Source organism: Leopardus geoffroyi, chromosome E3 (assembly GCF_018350155.1).
Source record: "Leopardus geoffroyi isolate Oge1 chromosome E3, O.geoffroyi_Oge1_pat1.0, whole genome shotgun sequence".
Taxonomy (NCBI): domain Eukaryota; kingdom Metazoa; phylum Chordata; class Mammalia; order Carnivora; family Felidae; genus Leopardus; species Leopardus geoffroyi.
In genome coordinates this window covers 41,935,225-41,953,402 of record NC_059340.1, presented here as the reverse complement: position 1 = coordinate 41,953,402, position 18,178 = coordinate 41,935,225, and the positions used below count along the sequence as shown (strand labels likewise).

At 50.2% G+C, this 18,178-nt stretch overlaps 3 protein-coding genes across 8 annotated transcripts in view; 1 reads left to right on the top strand and 2 right to left on the bottom strand.

Moving 5' to 3' along the window:
* IL9R (interleukin 9 receptor) overlaps positions 1 to 4,576 on the bottom strand; it is a 49,925-nt gene extending 45,349 nt beyond the window's left edge. For 3 of the 6 annotated variants that reach the window (XM_045461174.1, XM_045461169.1, XM_045461170.1), the window contains exon 1: positions 106 to 2,112. In XM_045461174.1, the coding sequence (XP_045317130.1) occupies positions 106 to 400 (295 nt within the window). In that variant the 5' untranslated portion in view covers positions 401 to 2,112. Of the gene's footprint in view, positions 1 to 105; positions 2,113 to 3,332 lie in introns of those variants that run through there. The other 3 variants (XM_045461172.1, XM_045461171.1, XM_045461173.1) reach the window with 3 other exon arrangements.
* Positions 4,577 to 9,850: 5,274 nt separating this feature from the next.
* Positions 9,851 to 14,216, bottom strand: POLR3K (RNA polymerase III subunit K). Its single transcript, XM_045461179.1, has 3 exons — positions 14,013 to 14,216; positions 12,548 to 12,635; positions 9,851 to 10,417 (listed from the first exon to the last, which is right to left on the bottom strand). Exons 1-3 carry the CDS (start codon positions 14,121 to 14,123, stop codon positions 10,290 to 10,292), a joined length of 327 nt encoding a protein of 108 aa, XP_045317135.1. The 5' UTR covers positions 14,124 to 14,216; the 3' UTR covers positions 9,851 to 10,289.
* SNRNP25 (small nuclear ribonucleoprotein U11/U12 subunit 25) lies at positions 13,756 to 17,753 on the top strand. The gene is made up of 6 exons (XM_045461180.1): positions 13,756 to 13,885; positions 14,398 to 14,591; positions 15,835 to 15,925; positions 16,165 to 16,270; positions 16,784 to 16,858; positions 17,313 to 17,753. The coding sequence occupies exons 2-6, from the start codon at positions 14,550 to 14,552 to the stop codon at positions 17,368 to 17,370; spliced, it is 372 nt and encodes a 123-aa protein (XP_045317136.1). The 5' UTR covers positions 13,756 to 13,885; positions 14,398 to 14,549; the 3' UTR covers positions 17,371 to 17,753.
* Positions 17,754 to 18,178: the final 425 nt, after the last annotated feature.

Below are 18,178 nucleotides of genomic sequence, written 5' to 3'. Positions count from 1 at the left end.
ACAGCTCGAGCCAAAGCCTTCCCTGTGGAGTGAGACAGATGACAGCCCTGCCCCCCAAGTCCTCCACCCCCTGGCCTCACACAGACGCCAGTGCCCAGCCCTCACCTCCTCCTTCCCCGTGGATGGAGACTCCCAAGCCAACCCAAGGGCTGATGCACGTGCAGATCAGGAGCCAGGTACTCAACTCTCGCATCAGGGCCTCAGTCTCCAAGGTCCATCCTGCAAGGAACTGGGCTGAGAGCACCCCCCTGGGGACACTCACCATGAGGGCTGCTCCCTGTGGGGAGAACTCCCCCGTGAGGGCTCCCCCTGTGAGGCATGCTCCCCATGAGGTCCACTCCCTATGGAGGGTGCTCCTCACGGACCGCTCTGAGTGGGTCACCACCAATACCCTCACCATGTCTCGTGCCAGGGATCGGACACCACTGCCTGAGCTGCTCCCATAAGAAACTGAAGCTCAGAAAGATACATTGGCCAGACCAAAGATTCGTGGCTACAGCATATAGCATGGTGCCCTCCAACCCAGATCTTCTGGTGGGCCCTGGACTCTGAACCAGCTATGTGTCTGAGTCTGCCTACACGTTTCTTCTCTGGGACAGGCATCCTCTGCCAATACAGCCCCCTGTTGCTGGGCCCCGGTCCTGTCGTGCAAGGAAGGCAGGGTAAGGGTAACTTTGTGCCGACTGCGTAGCTTGCCTCATACACTTGAGTTCCCACAGCAGCCCTGTGAGGTAGAAAGACCGTCCCTACACACAGACAAGCAAGCTGAGTCCCAAGGAGGGGAAATGCCTTGCCCAGGGTCACACAGCCAACGTCTACACATCCTGTCTCCTTAAACAAAGACCCAACCCAATGTTCTGACCCAGGATTAGGTAGGAGGATCGCAGTGGCATGTCCTTGCAACAAAACTGCACTCCCTCAGCTCTGTCGATCGCATCCCCGTTTAGAAGGTGCCGGTCCTGCGAAGGAGAGCACCCCAAGAGAGGAGTGCCAGCCTGAGCAACCGGATCCCTGGGGCGACCAGGGGTGAGCTGGAGACGAAGGGACCGGGTGTTCACAAGTGCCTGGGTGCTGGGAGGCTGCTGACTTCCTATCACCCTATTTGTAGCTCCAGATGGTGCGCTGATAGTTCCTAAGCAGGAAGCAGGGCCAGCCTGGTTATGCAAGCCTGATGGGTGATAAGGAGGCACAAAAGCAGCACAGACCACAGCACGTAAACCTTCAAGGAGCCTGCACACACGCAGGGGGGCAGACACCACCCCAACACCCCGGCAGCCTGGCCATGTACCCACAGGACTGACCCCTGTTAAGACCCATGCTCAGGAAGACGGCACCCTTTCCTAGCAAACAGCGTCACCTAGCAGCACCAGCCACAGCATGGGAGGCTGTAGCGAGTTTACCCCCCCCCCACACTGTCCCCTCCTGCACAGTGATTGGGTGGAGACGGGGGGAGCAGCCGGACAACAGCCCACGGTCGGGGTGTGTAGTGACAGGATCAGAGCGAGCGAGCACCAGGTCGGGGGGCCTGAGGCACAGCAGCCACTTCAAGCTGAAGAGCTAACCCAGGCCCCAGCGGAAGGAGCCCTCTGTCTACGCGGAATTGGGCCAGCTCTGCCAGACCATCCCAGATGGTTCGAGAGCACAGGGTGGGGTGGCTCCAAGCTCAACAGGCCCCAGAGCAGGGACAGCTGAGAGCTACCAGGGCCAGGACCCACCCTGTGGGAGCAGCGGAGACCTATGCAGGGCCACCTGGGGGGATGGTCCCTGCTTCTCCTCTGAGAACTCTTCCCACAGAGAATGCTTCTGTCTCTACAAAGTGAGCTGGGCAGGGTGGCGTGCCGCCCAACACCTGGCACCTGGTACCTCTGTTCTTAGCATGCGTCCAGCCAGTTGCCACGAAAGCCTGGGCACCGCTGGCCTCTGTCTCCTCTGGGCTACCCACGTCCTTGACAACAGAAACTGGGCCAGGCAGTGTAGAAACCCCCATCCGCATGCTCCGTGGTCCTGGAACAGGCACTGGGATGACACGAGGGAGATCTAATCACAGCTCAGACAACCCCAGACCATCTCACAGGACGGCCGGCAGAGCCAGTGTCTGTCCCTCGCGACAGTCTTGCCAGGGAGCGTGGCTGACGCCAGCACCCAGCCCTGCCCCTCCCCCATCAGGTCTGCGGCCACCGCCTTCAGCCCACAAGCACTCTGGTCCCTTCTCAGGACACATCTCCTCCATGACCCTCCTCAGGGTCAAGTCCATGAGGTCTGACCACTAGGGCCTCCCAGATTTCCTGCCCTGGTTTCCTGGCCCGCCACCAAGTTAAGGGCTGCCTTATAGCTGGACTCCTGCATCAGGACCTTCACACACTGCCACAAGGAAGTATGCTGCAGGGAAAGGTTTCCAGACAGACTCAGACCCTCACCTTCCCTGGCCCTCACACCCTGAGCACTCACCTGATGCCAGAGGAATCCCTGCCAGATCAGGGTGCCTGCAGACCATCCTCCAAGTTGGCTTCATGCAGATTACTGCATCCACTCAGTGTCCCCTCTTAAACAGTCTATATTTTTATTTTTTTAAGTTTACTTATTTATTTATTTGGGGGGAGGGAGGGGGGAGAGAGAGAGCGAGCGAGAGAGCATGAGAGTGAGCAAGGGAGGGGCAGAGAGAGGGAGCGAGAGAGAGAATCCCGAGCAGACTCCACACCCAGGACAGGCCCCAACATGGGGCTCCGTGTATCAACTGTGAGGTCATTACCTGAGATAAAACCAAGTCAGATGCTTAACCAACTGAGCCATCCAGGCTCCCAGACTATATATATATATATATATATATTTTTTTTTTTTTTTTTTTTTTTTAAATGGAACTCACTCTAGGTCTCCTGCTGGTCTAATCCACCTCACACTGTCTCCTCTGCCCGACTTCCTTCCGTATCACATGCCCCTTCCTTCACGAAGCACTCCCCAAGCTCCCTAGGGTCTCTCTGGCCAGACCAGACGTGACAAAGCAAAGCCAGTCAGCTCATGACAGAAGCAGGGTAGCAGGTAGTGCTGTGGGAGCAGCACAGGATAAGGGTGTTGATACAGTTCTCTTTGGGGGGCCTGGGGGTTAAATGGAGAAAAAACGATGCACCTTCTCTTCCTGCACGTGTTAACTGACCTCCTCTGCCCAGAAACTCCCTCATAGCACCTTTGCGGCCATGTCAGCAAAGCTCACTGCTAAGCTGCCTCTTTACACAAGGCTCTTCCAGGGTGAGACACTGTCTGATTTATGTTGTGCCCCCTGCACCGAGCCCCAACAGGATAAGAAACGCATCCCGAATCTCCCTACAGACACTGACCTTGCCTTTAAATGGTGTTGATGCTTTGGGCCCCTGGGAGCAGGACTCTGGATGTTACTTGAGCACAAATCCTCATCTCCCCTTCTTCTGCTTGGCAGAGTTGATCCTCCTTCTGGAACCCCACCCTCACGCGCTGCCACCCATAGCTCCAAAGGGGCGATCCCAAGACTCTGGCTTCTCTTCTGCCCGAAGGCCCCCCAAGGGCATGGGGGTTTGAAGAGGTTTTGCCAGCAGCAGGGCCTGGTCTTCATCTCCACTCATGGCCATCGCAATCTCAGACCATCTGGCCCCAGAACCACCCCTCGCTCAGTTATTGAGGAAGCAAAGTCTTCCATACCTAAAACTCAACGAGACAAACTCAGATCCTTCCCTCTGCCCAATGGTACTCAGGCCAGGTAGTGATAGCCTGCATTCTTCAGCAAATACTGCCAATATGCTGTCTCTTGGAGACATCCAAGACCAGGACACCCGAGGAGGTAAAACTAGGGCGATGCTCCCAACCGTTTCAAAGTCCATCCACAGGCTCCTCCCAGGGCCCAGGGATGGCCTGCTGTCTGCCACTCTCCGCCATCACTCATGCTGACTTGAGTGTTGAGAAGTCCAAATCACAGACTCACCTTCCCAGATGCATCTGCTGCGTCCCATGGCAAGTCGGAGGGCCCCCCCCCACCAACCTCCAGACCTGGAGGTGACCGCTCCTGCGTTTGCAGCAAAGTCTCTCTGCCTGATTCAGGATATAACTGCAGTGAGCAGTGACGTGAGCCTCCCACGGCAGGCTGACACAGGCCGCCCACATCTGAAACCACGATGCAGATCAGAGCAGCTGTCCCAAGTGGGGTTGAGAGACAACTGCTACCACTAATCATAAACCCGGGAACTAGAAGGTGGGATGATCCTTCTTTCCCCTTGACACCAAAGGTAGGCTTTGGTGATTCGACCTTTGACTGGTGGAGTGTCTGCTGCATTCCTCCCAAGAAACACCACTGGAGAGATTGTTAAACACAAAATTAGTATCTTCTCAGTTAAAGAAAAACAAATGATACAAAAGAAAAGTAAAAACAAGACTCCCCTTTATTTCACCCCAGAGGGAGCCTCTGCGAGACATTAGGCACAAGTCCTTCCAGACAAAGCTGAAGCTCAAACAAATGGACATTTGTAAAGATTTTTTATTTTCAATGTTTATTTATTTTTGAGAGAGAGAGAGAGAAACAGAGAGCGTGAGCAGGGGAGGGGCAGAGAGAGAGGGAGACAGAGAATCCGAAGCAGGATCCAGGCTCTGAGCTGTCAGCACAGAGCCCGACACGGGGCTCGAACCCACGAAATGAGAGATCATGACCCGAGCCAAAATGGATGCTTAACTGACTGAGCCACCCAGGACATTTTTAATGGATTCATACTGTGCTGAGCTTTGCAGGCTCTTTGTTCCTCTGGCTATTCTCAACATCCTTCTAGGTCAGCACATAAAAGCCTTTCATATGCCTTTACGGGTAGCACATGCCATGGCTCAATAATCCCGCTGATGGACCTGTGGATTGCTGCCTATGTGTTTTTTGTTTCTTGAGATATATACCATTATATTCCATAATGGAATATATGCATATATTCCATATGTGCATATGTGCATATATTTCCAGTGCACATATGCAACTTTAAACAAGGCAGTGAACAAGTCTAGGCACGGACCTTAACTCGTCAGAATGAGTACTTCTATACAAATCATTGCTAGAGGTAAGGGGTGCCTGGGTGGCTCAATTGGTTAAGCGTCTGACTTCAGCTCAGGTCATGATCTCACGGTTTGTGGGTTCAAATGCCACGTCAGGCTCTGTGCTGACAGCCCAGAGGCTGGAGCTCGCTTTGGATTCTGTTGTCTCCCTCTCTCTCTACCCTTCCCCCGTTCATTCTCTCTCTCTCTCTCTCAAAAATAAATGAACACTAAAAAAAATAATAATAATTGCTAGAGGTGGAACTGTGGGGTCTTAGGTTCAGCATTTAAAAATACTGATCCTGCCAAGTGACATTCCAAAAACGTACCAACTTCTACTCACAACAGAAATGTAAGAATGCCTGTCGCCAGCCGTGTACATTATCAATCTTTTAAATCTTTGCCTGTCTGATAGGCAGATACCTCAGGGTTGCTTTCATTTACACTTCACTGATTATTAGTGGAGATATGCATCTTTTCATTTACTTATCGGGTCTGTGCTCCTTGGGGTACCAAATAAGGTCACAGTTCAACGTGCATGTGTGTGCTCTGTGCATCAAAACATCTTGGGCAAGTTTCAGATACCCCAGAGCTGTAGCTCTGGGGTCTGAGGACACCAGGACCCACAGAGAGATGAACTCAAAGGCTCCAGCTCACACAACACCTTAGGAACGGCCAGAAACATAAATCATACATCTTTCCACTTTAAAATTTAATCAGCTTGGCCCACATCTTCCCTACGACAAGCATATATGTGTATATTGACTGAAGCTTCTCTAGTATCCTTAGAAAGAGAGCTTCCTTCTCTCTGTCAGGGTCCCTCTCTCACCTTGTTGAAACTAGGATTTGCGACCTTAAGTCCAGCAGACCACACCATCCACACCATGACCCCTAAGGTAGAGACCACAAAAGCTGGAAAGGGAGGAAATCCTGGAAGGAAAAAAAGCTAGAGAGGAGAGCACCAAATTCTACATCTAAACTCTACATATGTACAGACAGACAGACAGACAGACGTATATACACTACACCAAAATCTCTGGATGACCCTCTGAACTATATGTATACAGGCCAACTCTAAACAGCCCAGCTAAGGTTAAACAACCTGAACAGAAGTTTCAGCGGCTACCTACCTCAGAGACACAAAAGTTTACGCTCTGCTTTATATATAAATTAAAAAATCAACACTCTCCAGAGAAACCTAACAGAATCTAGTATCTATGGTCTATATCATTCATAATTTCCAAGATGAATCCAAGAGCATTAGACATAAGAACAGAATTACATGATCCACACTTAAGAAGAAAGGTAATCAATGCACACAGACTCCCAGGACTAAGTTGTTGGAAACAGCACAGGTTTTAAAGCAGCTACTCTAACTATGCTCAAAGATGTAAAGGAAAATATGGTTCCAACGGATAAACAGGAAATATGGGAGGAGAGACACACACTATAAAAAAGAACCACAAGGGGGGCGCCTGGGTGGCGCAGTCGGTTAAGCGTCCGACTTCAGCCAGGTCACGATCTCGCGGTCCGTGAGTTCGAGCCCCGCGTCCGGCTCTGGGCTGATGGCTCAGAGCCTGGAGCCTGTTTCCGATTCTGTGTCTCCCTCTCTCTCTCTCTGCCCTCCCCCGTTCATGCTCTGTCTCTCTCTGTCCCAAAAATAAATAAACGTTGAAAAAATATATATATATATATAAAAAAAAAAAAAAAAAAAAGAACCACAAGGAAAGTGTATGAGAAAAATACAGTATCTCATTTTTTTTTATGACATTTATTTGTTTTTGGGAGAGAGACACAGCACGAGCAGGGGAAGGGCAGAGAGAGAGGGAGACACAGAATCCGGAGCAAGCTCCAGGCTCTGAGCTGTCAGCACAGAGTCCGACGCGGGGCTCAAACTCACAAACCGTGAGATCATGACCTGAGCAGAAGTCAGACGCTTAACCGACTGAGCCACCCAAACGCCCCTCTCGTTTTGTATTATTATTCTTATCTATCTATCTATCTATCTATCTACCTATCTATTATTTACTTATTTTATTTTCAAGAGAGAATACAAGTTCATGAGCAGGGGAGAGGGGCAGAGGGAGAGAGAGAAACTTAAGCAGGCTCCACGCTGGCATGGAGCCTGACTTGGGGCTCAATCCCATGACCCTGGGATCATGACCTCAGCTGAAATCAAGAATCAGACACTCAGCCAACTGAGTCATCCAGCTGCCCCAAACACAGTAACTTAAATAACAAGAATGCGTCGTAAGAGTGCAAAGTATTAGGAAAACAGGTAAGAGAGGACATCAGTGAAAGCCAACACAGTGCCCTTCCTGGATGACAGCAGGGAGCCAAGGAGAGTTCTGGAAAATCACTAGGATTAGTCAGAGTCCTAAATATGAAGCAGCCCTATATATTTTTTTTCCTTAACCTAGTAGCAGTGCATCTCCATCATTACAAAACAAGAAAAGTGGACGCTGAATGTCACATTTTCAACGTTTATTTATTTTTGGGACAGAGAGAGACAGAGCATGAACGGGGGAGGGGCAGAGAGAGAGGGAGACACAGAATCGGAAACAGGCTCCAGGCTCTGAGCCATCAGCCCAGAGCCCGACGCGGGGCTCGAACTCCCGGACCGCGAGATCGTGACCTGGCTGAAGTTGGATGCTTAACCGACTGCGCCACCCAGGCACCCCTGAATGTCACATTTTCAAGGCACAGTGTAGATTATTTCATCATCAATTGGACGGCAAAGGGCTGTTTATGATGCAACGACACCTCAGCCGGCCAACATTATCAGCCTAAGCACTAAGTCACTGGCACTATTCTCCATACACCACAGAATTTCTTCAAAAAAACTAAATACAAAAATGAAGCAACCATATTAAATCACTTAATGCCTCATTTGTTAACCAAGCCAGGAAAACCACTTTCTGACAATGACTTGCATTTAATTGCAGCAGCTGAAGATGTCAGGTCCAGAGAAAATGAATTTAAGACTATAGGCGTTTTGGAAAACAGTTGTTCTAAAACCTAAGGACACTGAAAGCAACAGCAATAGTCAAACAAAAATGAGGCAAATGAGGGGCACCAAGGTAGCTCAGTCAGTTAAACATTGGACTTTTGATCTCGGCTTGGGTCAGGATCTCACCATCATGAGATCAAGCCCCACATGGGGCCCGACACTGGCAGCGCGGGGCCTGCTCGGGATACTCTCCCTCCCTCCCTCTCTGCCCCTCTCCCACTCGCACGCTCTCTCTCAAAATCAATAAACTTAAAAAAATTTTTTTTAATGAGGAAAATGATTTGAAGTAATTTTCCTCGAATCATGATGGATCCACAGATGTTACTGATTCTGCTCAACTGTTTCTTCCACGAGTCAATGCCTCAGCACTGAGCTGAGATGCAACTGAAGAATTAGCCTGTATGCATGGTCTGTGGAACAGCCCAACAACGGCAAACACGAATATTTTCAAAGTTGAGAAAACACTAACTCAGTAGAACACGGATTAGAACCTGCTAAAACGTAATACGGCAAATCCTTTGTGGAAATTGTGTCTCTCATCAGTATTGACTCTATTCAATCTACTGGTAACATCAACAGTTAACTTCATTTGCTCTCAGGCACTTAACCACCTTTACCAGATGCATATTTGTAATCTACTTTGATGACAAGAAACGCTACCTTCGAACCCCAGTCAAGCAAAATGATATCCATTCTTTTCATCAGTAGACCACCATTATAAAATGCTGTACTCAATTACCACAGTTACATTTTGAATTTAGTCTATAAAAAAATTTACAAAAGTTTCTTTTCCTAGATTTTGATTCTTGCCCCATAAAGTGTATTTACCATCTGGCCCTCTACAGAAAGAGTCTGTAAACCCCTGAAATTGACAATCACTACCACCATTTTGCACATGACAAAATAAAGGCAGAGGTTCAGCGATTTGACTGAGGTCTCCCAGCTAAGCGGACATGCAGGCTAACATCAGAGCACACGATATTCACCACTGACCCAACAGCAAACACACAGAGAAGATCTGAGGAAATAAAACTGATGGCATACGTAGGAGATACTAAAGGTACCACCCACGTTATAAAATCACATTGGTACAACCAGAACAAGCTGTTTTAGAATCTAACCAATCAGAGACGATGGGCTCAGGACCTGGCCTATGTGTCATGGCAAAAAGAAAACCATCGTGTCAAACTTAAAGATTAATCACTTCTGGGAAAGATACCAAGTCTCAAAAAAAGTACAAATCTGTCTTAGAGGCATAAATTTATAGCTCATGATTTCACAAGTGAGACTTTATTATTAAGAGATTTGGAAGGGGTGCCTGGGTGACTCAGTTAAACATCCAACTCTTAATTTTGGCTCAAGGTCATGATCATGGTTTGTGAGATTGAGCCCCACGTCAGGTTCCCTGCTGGGAATCCTCTCTCTGCCCCTCCCCGGTTCATGGCGCGTGTGCTCGCTCGCTCTCTCTCTCTCTAAATAAATGAACAAACTTTAACAAAAGAAAAAAAAAGAGAGAGATTTGGAAAAATAATTAAGTCTGAGGTCCTGAGAAAGAAACTTATCCATCCACAAACTGCCATCCTGTCCCCATCTAGTCTGAGGTGTCCTTTTTCTTTTGCAACTGGAAAGATGAAAGAAAATATAAAAACACTCTATCTAATACATTTACTGCAATCCTAGGAAACAAGAACAGAAATGATACATTGAAATCCATGTTATGAGCAATTATGTGACCAGGAAAGCCCTAAGTATGGCAGTTGTTTGAGGTCTACTTCTCAAGGCATTTAAAACACTGAAAAAGCAGTATTGGGTTTTCCATTTTAATTAAATATTCACAACAGATTGTGATGAAGTTTGCAATGAACAGTTAGGTACTTAGGGACATCTAATGGACTAAATTGTAAAACTTTATCAGTTGTGCAAACAGGGTACATATCTCAGAGAGCTGGTGGTGAAAGAATACCAATTACCCAATTCACGTAAAAGATAAACCAACAGGACCACAGATAGAGTACACTACGTTATGGATACGCTTCCCCCCACAAACAAAATCTCCCTGGACATAAATGAGCTCACCTGCTCATTGGCAGATAGGCTAATTTGCTGACATCCTGAGCAGCTACCCTAAAAGGGTTAGCTTTCTGCCACAGCAGCAAAAACTCAGGACCCAGTTCACGCTCCCAACTGGGAATTTACCCTGGAGAACAAGGTGAGCAGACACTGACACAGCTGGGCCAGCCTGGCCCTAGTCCCTCCAGCGGTGTCCACACTGAGCATTGCAGCATTTGTAGAAAGTGGTCATTGGCTCATCTGCAGAGCGGGTCTGAAGCTGCATGAAATAGGCACGAGGATGCTCGCATTTCGGGCAGGACTCTGGCAACAAGAAAAAACAAGTGACTCACATTATTAAAAAAAATGATGTTAATGACCAAAACACACCGCTTAAGAGTAGGTGTTGCGGAAAGGTAGCAAAGACCCTCCTCCCACTGCATTCATCTGGTACCCTTTGCCTAGGCTACCTTGTACCATGATGTAAGGCTACAGTTAGTGGCAACATTCCCCCTACGCTCTCACACTGAGGGAACTGAGGATACCTACGACTTGGAAAACACTCCTGCATCCTTCCGGGGTCCCATTTTTCTTTTCTAATCTGGCTGAAGACTGGTTGGAAATGTAACACGAAAATTGACTCATGGCTACCAGGTGCATTATGAGGTCCACTCCCTGAAGCATCTTCTGAGTGCGTTTCCATCACCAGCGCCTTCTCATCTTCCCAGAGGAGCCCCCAGTGTATGATGAGTCCACTTCCCCTTACATTTAGGGATCCAGGGGTGCCTCAGGTCCTGATCTCACGGTTCGTGAGTTTGAGCCCTGTGTGGGGCTCTGTGCTGACAACACAGAGCCTGCTGGGGATTCTCTCTCTCCTTCTCTGTCTGTCCCTCCCCTATTCACACACACACTCTCTCTCTCTCTCTCTCTCTCTCTCTCTCTCTCTCAAAACAAATAAATAAACTTAAAAAAAGAAAAAAAGACAATTTAGGGATCCCTTTTGGCAACAGTTCCTCAGGCTATTCTTATGAAGATCTCACCACACACCCCACACCTTTGCAAAGTGCCTCAAGGCAAAGCTATTTCACTTTGAGAAACTGACCCTACTCTTCATAACACCTTCAAACACTCTCAAACACCATTTTGAACACTAGGTACATAATTCATCTCCTTTTGACAAATTCTGCCAATGCTAATGTTACCCTATCAAATTTGGACGTTCTTCCAGAGGGGGAAAAAAGATGGTGCTAAGCAGGAGTTGGCTCTTCCTCCACTAAGTACAGGCGTGTCTAGGGCTCTCCTCTTTCCTTCCTTGCTCATGTTTACCTCTATCAGATATGAAACAAGACTTAAAAAAAGCACTTTACGGGAACCCTCTTGCACTGTTGGTGGGAATGCAAATTGGTGCAGCCGCTCTGGAAAACAGTGTGGAGGTTCCTCAGAAAATTAAAAACAGACCTACCCTATGACCCAGCAATAGCACTGCTAGGAATTGACCCAAGGGATACAGGAGTACTGATGCACAGGGGCACTTGTACCCCAATGTTCATAGCAGCACTCTCAACAATAGCCAAATTATGGAAAGAGCCTAAATGTCCATCAACTGATGAATGGATAAAGAAATTGTGGTTTATATACACAATGGAGTACTACAGGGCAATGAGAAAGAACGAAATATGGCCCTTTGTAGCAACGTGGGTGGAACTGGAGAGTGTGATGCTAAGTGAAATCAGCCATACAGAGAAAGACAGATACCATTATGTTTTCACTCTTATGTGGATCCTGAGAAACTTAACAGAAACCCATGGGGGAGGGGAAGGAAAAAAAAAAAAAAAAAAAGAGGTTAGAGTGGAAGAGAGCCAAAGCATGAGAGACTCTTAAAAACTGAGAACAAACTGAGGGTTGGTGGGGGGTGGGAGGGAGGGGAGGGTGGGTGATGGGTATTGAGGAGGGCACCTTTTGGGATGAGCACTGGGTGTCGTATGGAAACCAATTTGACAATAAATTTCATATATTGAAAAAAAAAAAAAAAAAAAGCACTTTAAAGCTCTCGGGCACTAACTTTTAAAAATCGACACCAGAATTTTTTCCCTTAGGCTCTGACTTCTTTCAGTCCTGTCACTGTGGCTATCATCACAGCTATGGAGTGTGTTGGATTGACTCACTTCACGCTCTCATAATCAGGGAATATGGAATAGCCCCAGAAAGGTCAAGAGAGCCCAGCAAGGTCCTAAAACATGAAGAGGTCACTCTGAGACTCTAGTCTAGGTCTGTGCCTATACTGTCTGTCTTAGTAACGAATTATCAAAGGAAACCATTAACACACTTTCTATTTTTAGAAGCTCACTTCCTCCAAGTACATCACTGACTCGGACACGTGGAAGTGTCACCGTAAGCAGCCTCAGCAGCCTCATCTCCCTCCACAGCTCAGTACCAGAAAAGGGTCCTTCTCACCTGCAGTAGAGTCAACATTCTCCCAGGCAGCTGCTCCACCAAGCACATCATCCACTTCTTTCAGCTTTGGGTATTTCCGATTTGTTACCTAACAAACAACAGCAAGTCTTCAGGCTCCAAGTAAGGGAACATTACAAACCTGGGTCACCAAACCGTACCTGTCCTCAAGTGTCTCGCCAGACTTCCTTCAAGGCAGACTAGAGGGCTACTAAAAGAAAACGGTTTCTACTCTCACAGAGCAGGACTTGCCATTGGGATTTAGAGGATCCAGGCTTGGGATACCCCCCAAAAGGAGAGAAAGAGTCACCGGTGAGAAAAAAAAATCTCTGCGAGGGCTGGATGACACGCCAGAGCGGGAAGGAAAACAGCACGGGTGGGGTCTCACACTTCTACGGTGCTACATAACCCGAAAAGAGAGAAACACAACTAAAGCCAAAGCGCACCACTTGGCTGGGGAGCCCAGCCAGAGAGCTCTCAAAGCAGATCACATTGGTCTTCCTTCCCAAGTTTTACCACGCATCCTTGAAATTTCAGGGTTACCTAAGAGGTCACTCTTCCCAGTTTCAGATCCTGAACTCCCACAACCCAGCCCTGCGGTAGAGTAATACACAAACACTAGGAGGGAGGGCTCTGCTTCTAAAAAGTAAAAGCGTGCTAATAAATAAGGATGTGATCATCAACGCAAAATAACAACTTATAATAGAGAGTGCATTATTTCACTACATTCCAGGTTCACACCAGAGCATAACAGGGTACAAAACAAACATCACTGCTCTCCTTACACCTTATGTCCTAGTAGCGACAAAGCACCTAAGTTACAAAGTATATTAGAAGGCAAGGAGTCCGATGGATTAAAATAAAAAAGGGAAGGCGGACAAAATGGGGGGAGGAGCTGAAGTTTTAAACGCAGCAGTCACTTAAGACACGACCAACGAGTGGCATAGTTATCTAGGGAAAAAGTAAGCCGAGCAGAAGGCATGTGCAAAAGCCCGGGTAGCACGTGCGCAATGGGGGCTCCTCCAAGAGGCTGCAGTTGCTGGGGACGAAGAGTACATTAGGACGTGCCATCAGACTTGCAAGGTCGCGGGGAGGTGCTGGCGTCAGAGCCTACCCGGCCCTGGGAATGTGCGGGGGAGATACTGAGACTTTTCGAGCACAGGACGGACTCGATCTGACTTAAACGTTGACAGGATCACTCGGGCAGCTGCCGTGAATACAGTGAAGGGAACGCGCGCGCGGGCCTGAAGCCCGAGGGCGAGGTTAGCACTGCAACGCCAGGAGATGACTGGACGGAGCCCAAGGTGACGGCAGTGGGGCGGGACAAACAGCCGGATCAAGGTAGGGACCACAGGATCTGCATCCGACGGGAAGTGGCTGCGAGAGCAAGGGCGCATGAAGGCGGACTCGGGGCTGGCGGGCGGGGAAGCGGGAGGCTCCCGGCTCGGCGCCGGCCTCTAGGCCCCACCTTGCGGGTGATGTTGTGCACGTAGGGGCAGGTGTTGCAGGCGAAGCGGTGGCAGCGCTGTCCCTCTTCCACGATTAGCCCATTCCCGCAACCAGGGCAGAAGAGCAGCATGGCGGCCGACTGGGTCCCGCAAGCTCCCGGCAACCCCCGCGGCCGGCCGCTGGGCACAGACACCAGGCCCGTCTCCAGCTCACATTGGTTCGGGAATCCGCCCCACCCCCCGGCCTGCCAATGGAAACGCCGATTTCGAGTTCCCAGTGAGCACTGCGGCAGGCCGCCTCGCGCTTCTCATTGGTCCTCGTGGCGGCCCCGCCCCTCGCAAACCCCGTGACTGGGCTGCGGTTCCCGCGGGTGCGCGCCCCGCCTCCGTCGCGTACCGCAACAGGTAGTGCGGGCGGTGCCTGGGGACTAAGAGGCGCCCTGGAGCAGGCGGAGGAGGAGGTGGCTGTGCGGCCCGAGACGCCCGAGGACGATGAGGACGAAGAGGAGGCGCTGCCACACTCCGAGGCGGTAGACGTGTTCCAGGAGGGTCTCGCCATGGTCGTGCAGGACCCGCTGCTATGCGATCTACCGATCCAGGTGCGCGCGGGCGGGGAGCCGCCGGGGGTCGTTCCCCGCCGGGCGGTGCTGCCGCTGACGGACCTCTGGAAGTCCTGATGGGGAGCTAGGGGAAGGCGCCTCTGGGCTCAAACGAAGGTCTTAACCGGGGCGGGGATGGAGGTGGGGGTTGGGTGGGCGAACGAGGCTCTCACCTGGCGAGCAGAATTTAAAAGGGTCAAACAAACCACAACAAAATTAAAAAAAAAAAAAAAAAAAAAAAAAAAACAGTCAGGCTATATGACCTTTTAATACACTGTTTCAAAAACTGGAAGGTCATGTGAATAAGTCTGTGATAAACAAAACAGTGAAATTTTACGTAAAGACCAGATCAGCATTGATGGTTTTTCACTTATCAGCCTTCAGTGTGCCTCAGGACGGTCCTGTCTTTAAATCCTTGTAGCAGGAAGAACAATGTCAGTTGAGTCTGAGAGCCCCTAATTACCAGGATTCAGGCCAGGGCCCAGGACAATGTAGACATGAGTCAAGCGTGCAAGATTTACCGGGACACCACAACACGGTAATGATAAAACATTGTAACACAACTAAAAAATAATACAATTAAAAAATAAAACTCCAGGGGCGCCTGGGTGGCGCAGTCGGTTGGGCGTCCGACTTCAGCCAGGTCACGATCTCGCGGTCCGTGAGTTCGAGCCCCACGTCGGGCTCTGTGCTGACGGCTCAGAGCCTGGAGCCTGTTTCCGATTCTGTGTCTCCCTCTCTCTCTGCCCCTCCCCCGTTCATGCTCTGTCTCTCTCTGTCCCAAAAATAAATGAATAAACGTTGAAAAAAAAAAAAATAAAATAAATAAAAAATAATAAAAAAAATAAAACTCCAATATGAGCAAAATAACAAGGATGGTAAAGATAAAGGTAGACTCATGTCTACGTTGTCCTGGGCCCTGGCCTGAATCCTGGTAATTAGGGGCTCTCAGACTCAACTGACATTGTTCTTCCTGCTACCGAGCCCCAGGACCCGGATCTGATCCTCATCCTCCTGTGTCTGCACTCCTCTTTCTCCGGAGATCCTATCCACTTGGCACATTAAATACAAACATGTGGGTGGAACTGGGGAAAACCCTAACATACAAGCAAGAAATGTTGTTTCTTGTTCTTCATAAAATATGGTACTGCTTTTTGGACACTATCAGCTTGCTTTCTTTTGTTGTTGTTTGGGATGGTAAAGAGAGGCAGGGATCCCACTTCCACCCTTGGTCTTTTTGTAGGTTACTTTAGAAGAGGTCAATTCACAAATAGCACTAGAATATGGCCAAGCAATGACGGTCCGAGTGTGCAAGATGGATGGAGAAATAATGCGTAAGTGCTCCCTTCTCCTTTTGGACCATGCACTCTGAGTTTTCACACAGGCAAGATGCTAACGTGGCTGCTCAGTGGGAAACTCAAGGGCCACGTCCAAGGATACTGGGGCAAGCACAAGCCTACCCTCCCCAGATCTGAGTGTCCGTCCAAAACCATCCGGACAGAGCTTCTGGGTTCCTTTCCTGCCATCCGAGGCCGTGGCTCCCCGCCATGGCTGTTCTCCTTTTGTGTTGCAGCTGTGGTTGTGGTGCAGAATGCTACGGTCCTGGACCTGAAGAAGGCCATTCAGAGATACGTGCAGCTCAGACAGGAGCGGGAAGGAGGCATTCAGCACATCAGCTGGTAAGTGGAGCCACAGGAAGGGCTGGTGCCGCCCGAGCACCTGTTGCCTGTGTGCTGCAAAGTGCCAACGGGGTCCGAGCTCCCTGTCCCAAGCATGGAGACGTGGTGGCTGCCTCCATGCCTGGGAGTCCTGCCCAGCTGCTCTCTCGTGCTCTTCAGTGGCCGGAAGTGGTCTCCCTGGTTACGGATGGGGCAGCTTTCGGCAGCCCCACCCCATCTTGACGCGGGTGCTCGCCTCACTCCCACTAGGTCAGATGTCTTGTTGCCTGTGTGTGGGTATTGCCGCCTGTTGTGTTAATAAGGTGTGTTTGGCTCCCGGCCACCCCACACAGCCCGTTGAGAGCAGTGCTTCCTTAGAGCTACCTCGTGCCCGGTGCATACGTGGTGCAGGAAAGGCCAAGAAGAGGCCACCTGCCCTGGGCCCCCGGGACTGAGCACCTTGAGCTCATCTCACACACAGCTGGCCAGTCACCGTGCTTGTGGTTTAGCTGAATCCCCATCTGAACCTTTCAGGTCCTATGTGTGGAGGACATACTACCTGACCTCCGCAGGAGAGAAGCTCACTGAGGACAGGAAGAAGCTTCGAGAGTAAGTTGGGGCCACATTTTGAGCTGCCTCTAGTGTGTTGCCCTGTTGTTCCCCAAGCCCTGCCAGAGGGCCGGGGCCTCTTCCCCGGAAGGAGGAGTCTTAAATCACTTACCGGGGAATAACCAAGACCAGCACAGTCCCTGGATGGACTGACTCCTTCCTGCAAGGAGCTTCCTGGGGGCCCTTCCTACCGGAATGGGAGGCGTCAGCACAGTGTGAGCACTGCTCACGAGTGGCAGTGTGGGGCTTCCCACAGCCAGAGGCGGCCAGCGACAGCATGTGTGCAGGAGAAAGGCTGCCCGCTGGCACAGTGTGGGCTATGGGGCGATGGCCACTGCCACCTCCTCCCCTTCCTGGACACAGTGCTCTTCCTATTTGTCCTTTCTTGGTCCCTGACATGAGTCTCTGGTGAGGAGTCACAAACAGACCTCACCCTGAAGCCCTTGTCTTTCAGTTACGGTATCCGGAATCGGGATGAGGTGTCCTTCATCAAAAAGCTGAGGCAAAAATGAACCTCCAGACAAGGACAACCGTGCTACTGACCAAGCTCTCCCCACCCCCAGGAGGAAGCCTTCGACAACCGTTCCCTTTTTGCAGAAGAGTGTTGAGGTGGCCTGCACCTAGCTGGAACACCGTAATCATGTGGCAGATGGGCCTGGCCCTCTGTACAGGATTCATCCGTTTGCTTCTTAGCTTGAGAAGCAAAAAAGCCACAGTACTTGGGGCAGGAGGGACTGGTGCTGCCCAGTCCCCGAGGGGAAGCAAGGGCAGAGAATAGCGCGAGTGAGTGCTAAGGTGGAGGACGCTTCACCTGAGCCCTGTGGCCACCCCCTGGCCATAAGACCCTTTTACTGTGATCTCTACCGCAAGGGGAAATAAAGGCAGAGTGGCTGGCTTTCTGTTTGTGCTTATGGGGAAACAGCGCCTGGGATCAAGAGTATGTGGACGGGGCCCCCAGCCTCAGCTCACAGGGTTCACCTACAGCAACACCTTCACCCTTTGGCTTCCGGAAAGGGAGGTAGCCTGGGGCTGAACTCTGAGCTGCCGGCTGGGTAGGTGGTATTGGGGTCGGAGATGCTTCTCATTGGTCCGGGGTGGGGGTGACCGCACAGCTATGGGTTCTTCTTTCATCATCAGCTGCCAGCTTCTGTAAGGAAGGGGGACAGTGTACTCCGATCCACCTGACTGAGGGACTTCACTGGGAGGTATGTTTGACACTCAGTTCCCTGCTGTGGGCAATTGTAAGCAAGGTGGCCAGTGGCCTGAAGGCTCTCCCTCCACAGCCCCCAGCCAGAAGCCAGAAAGACGAGGCAGCTCCGG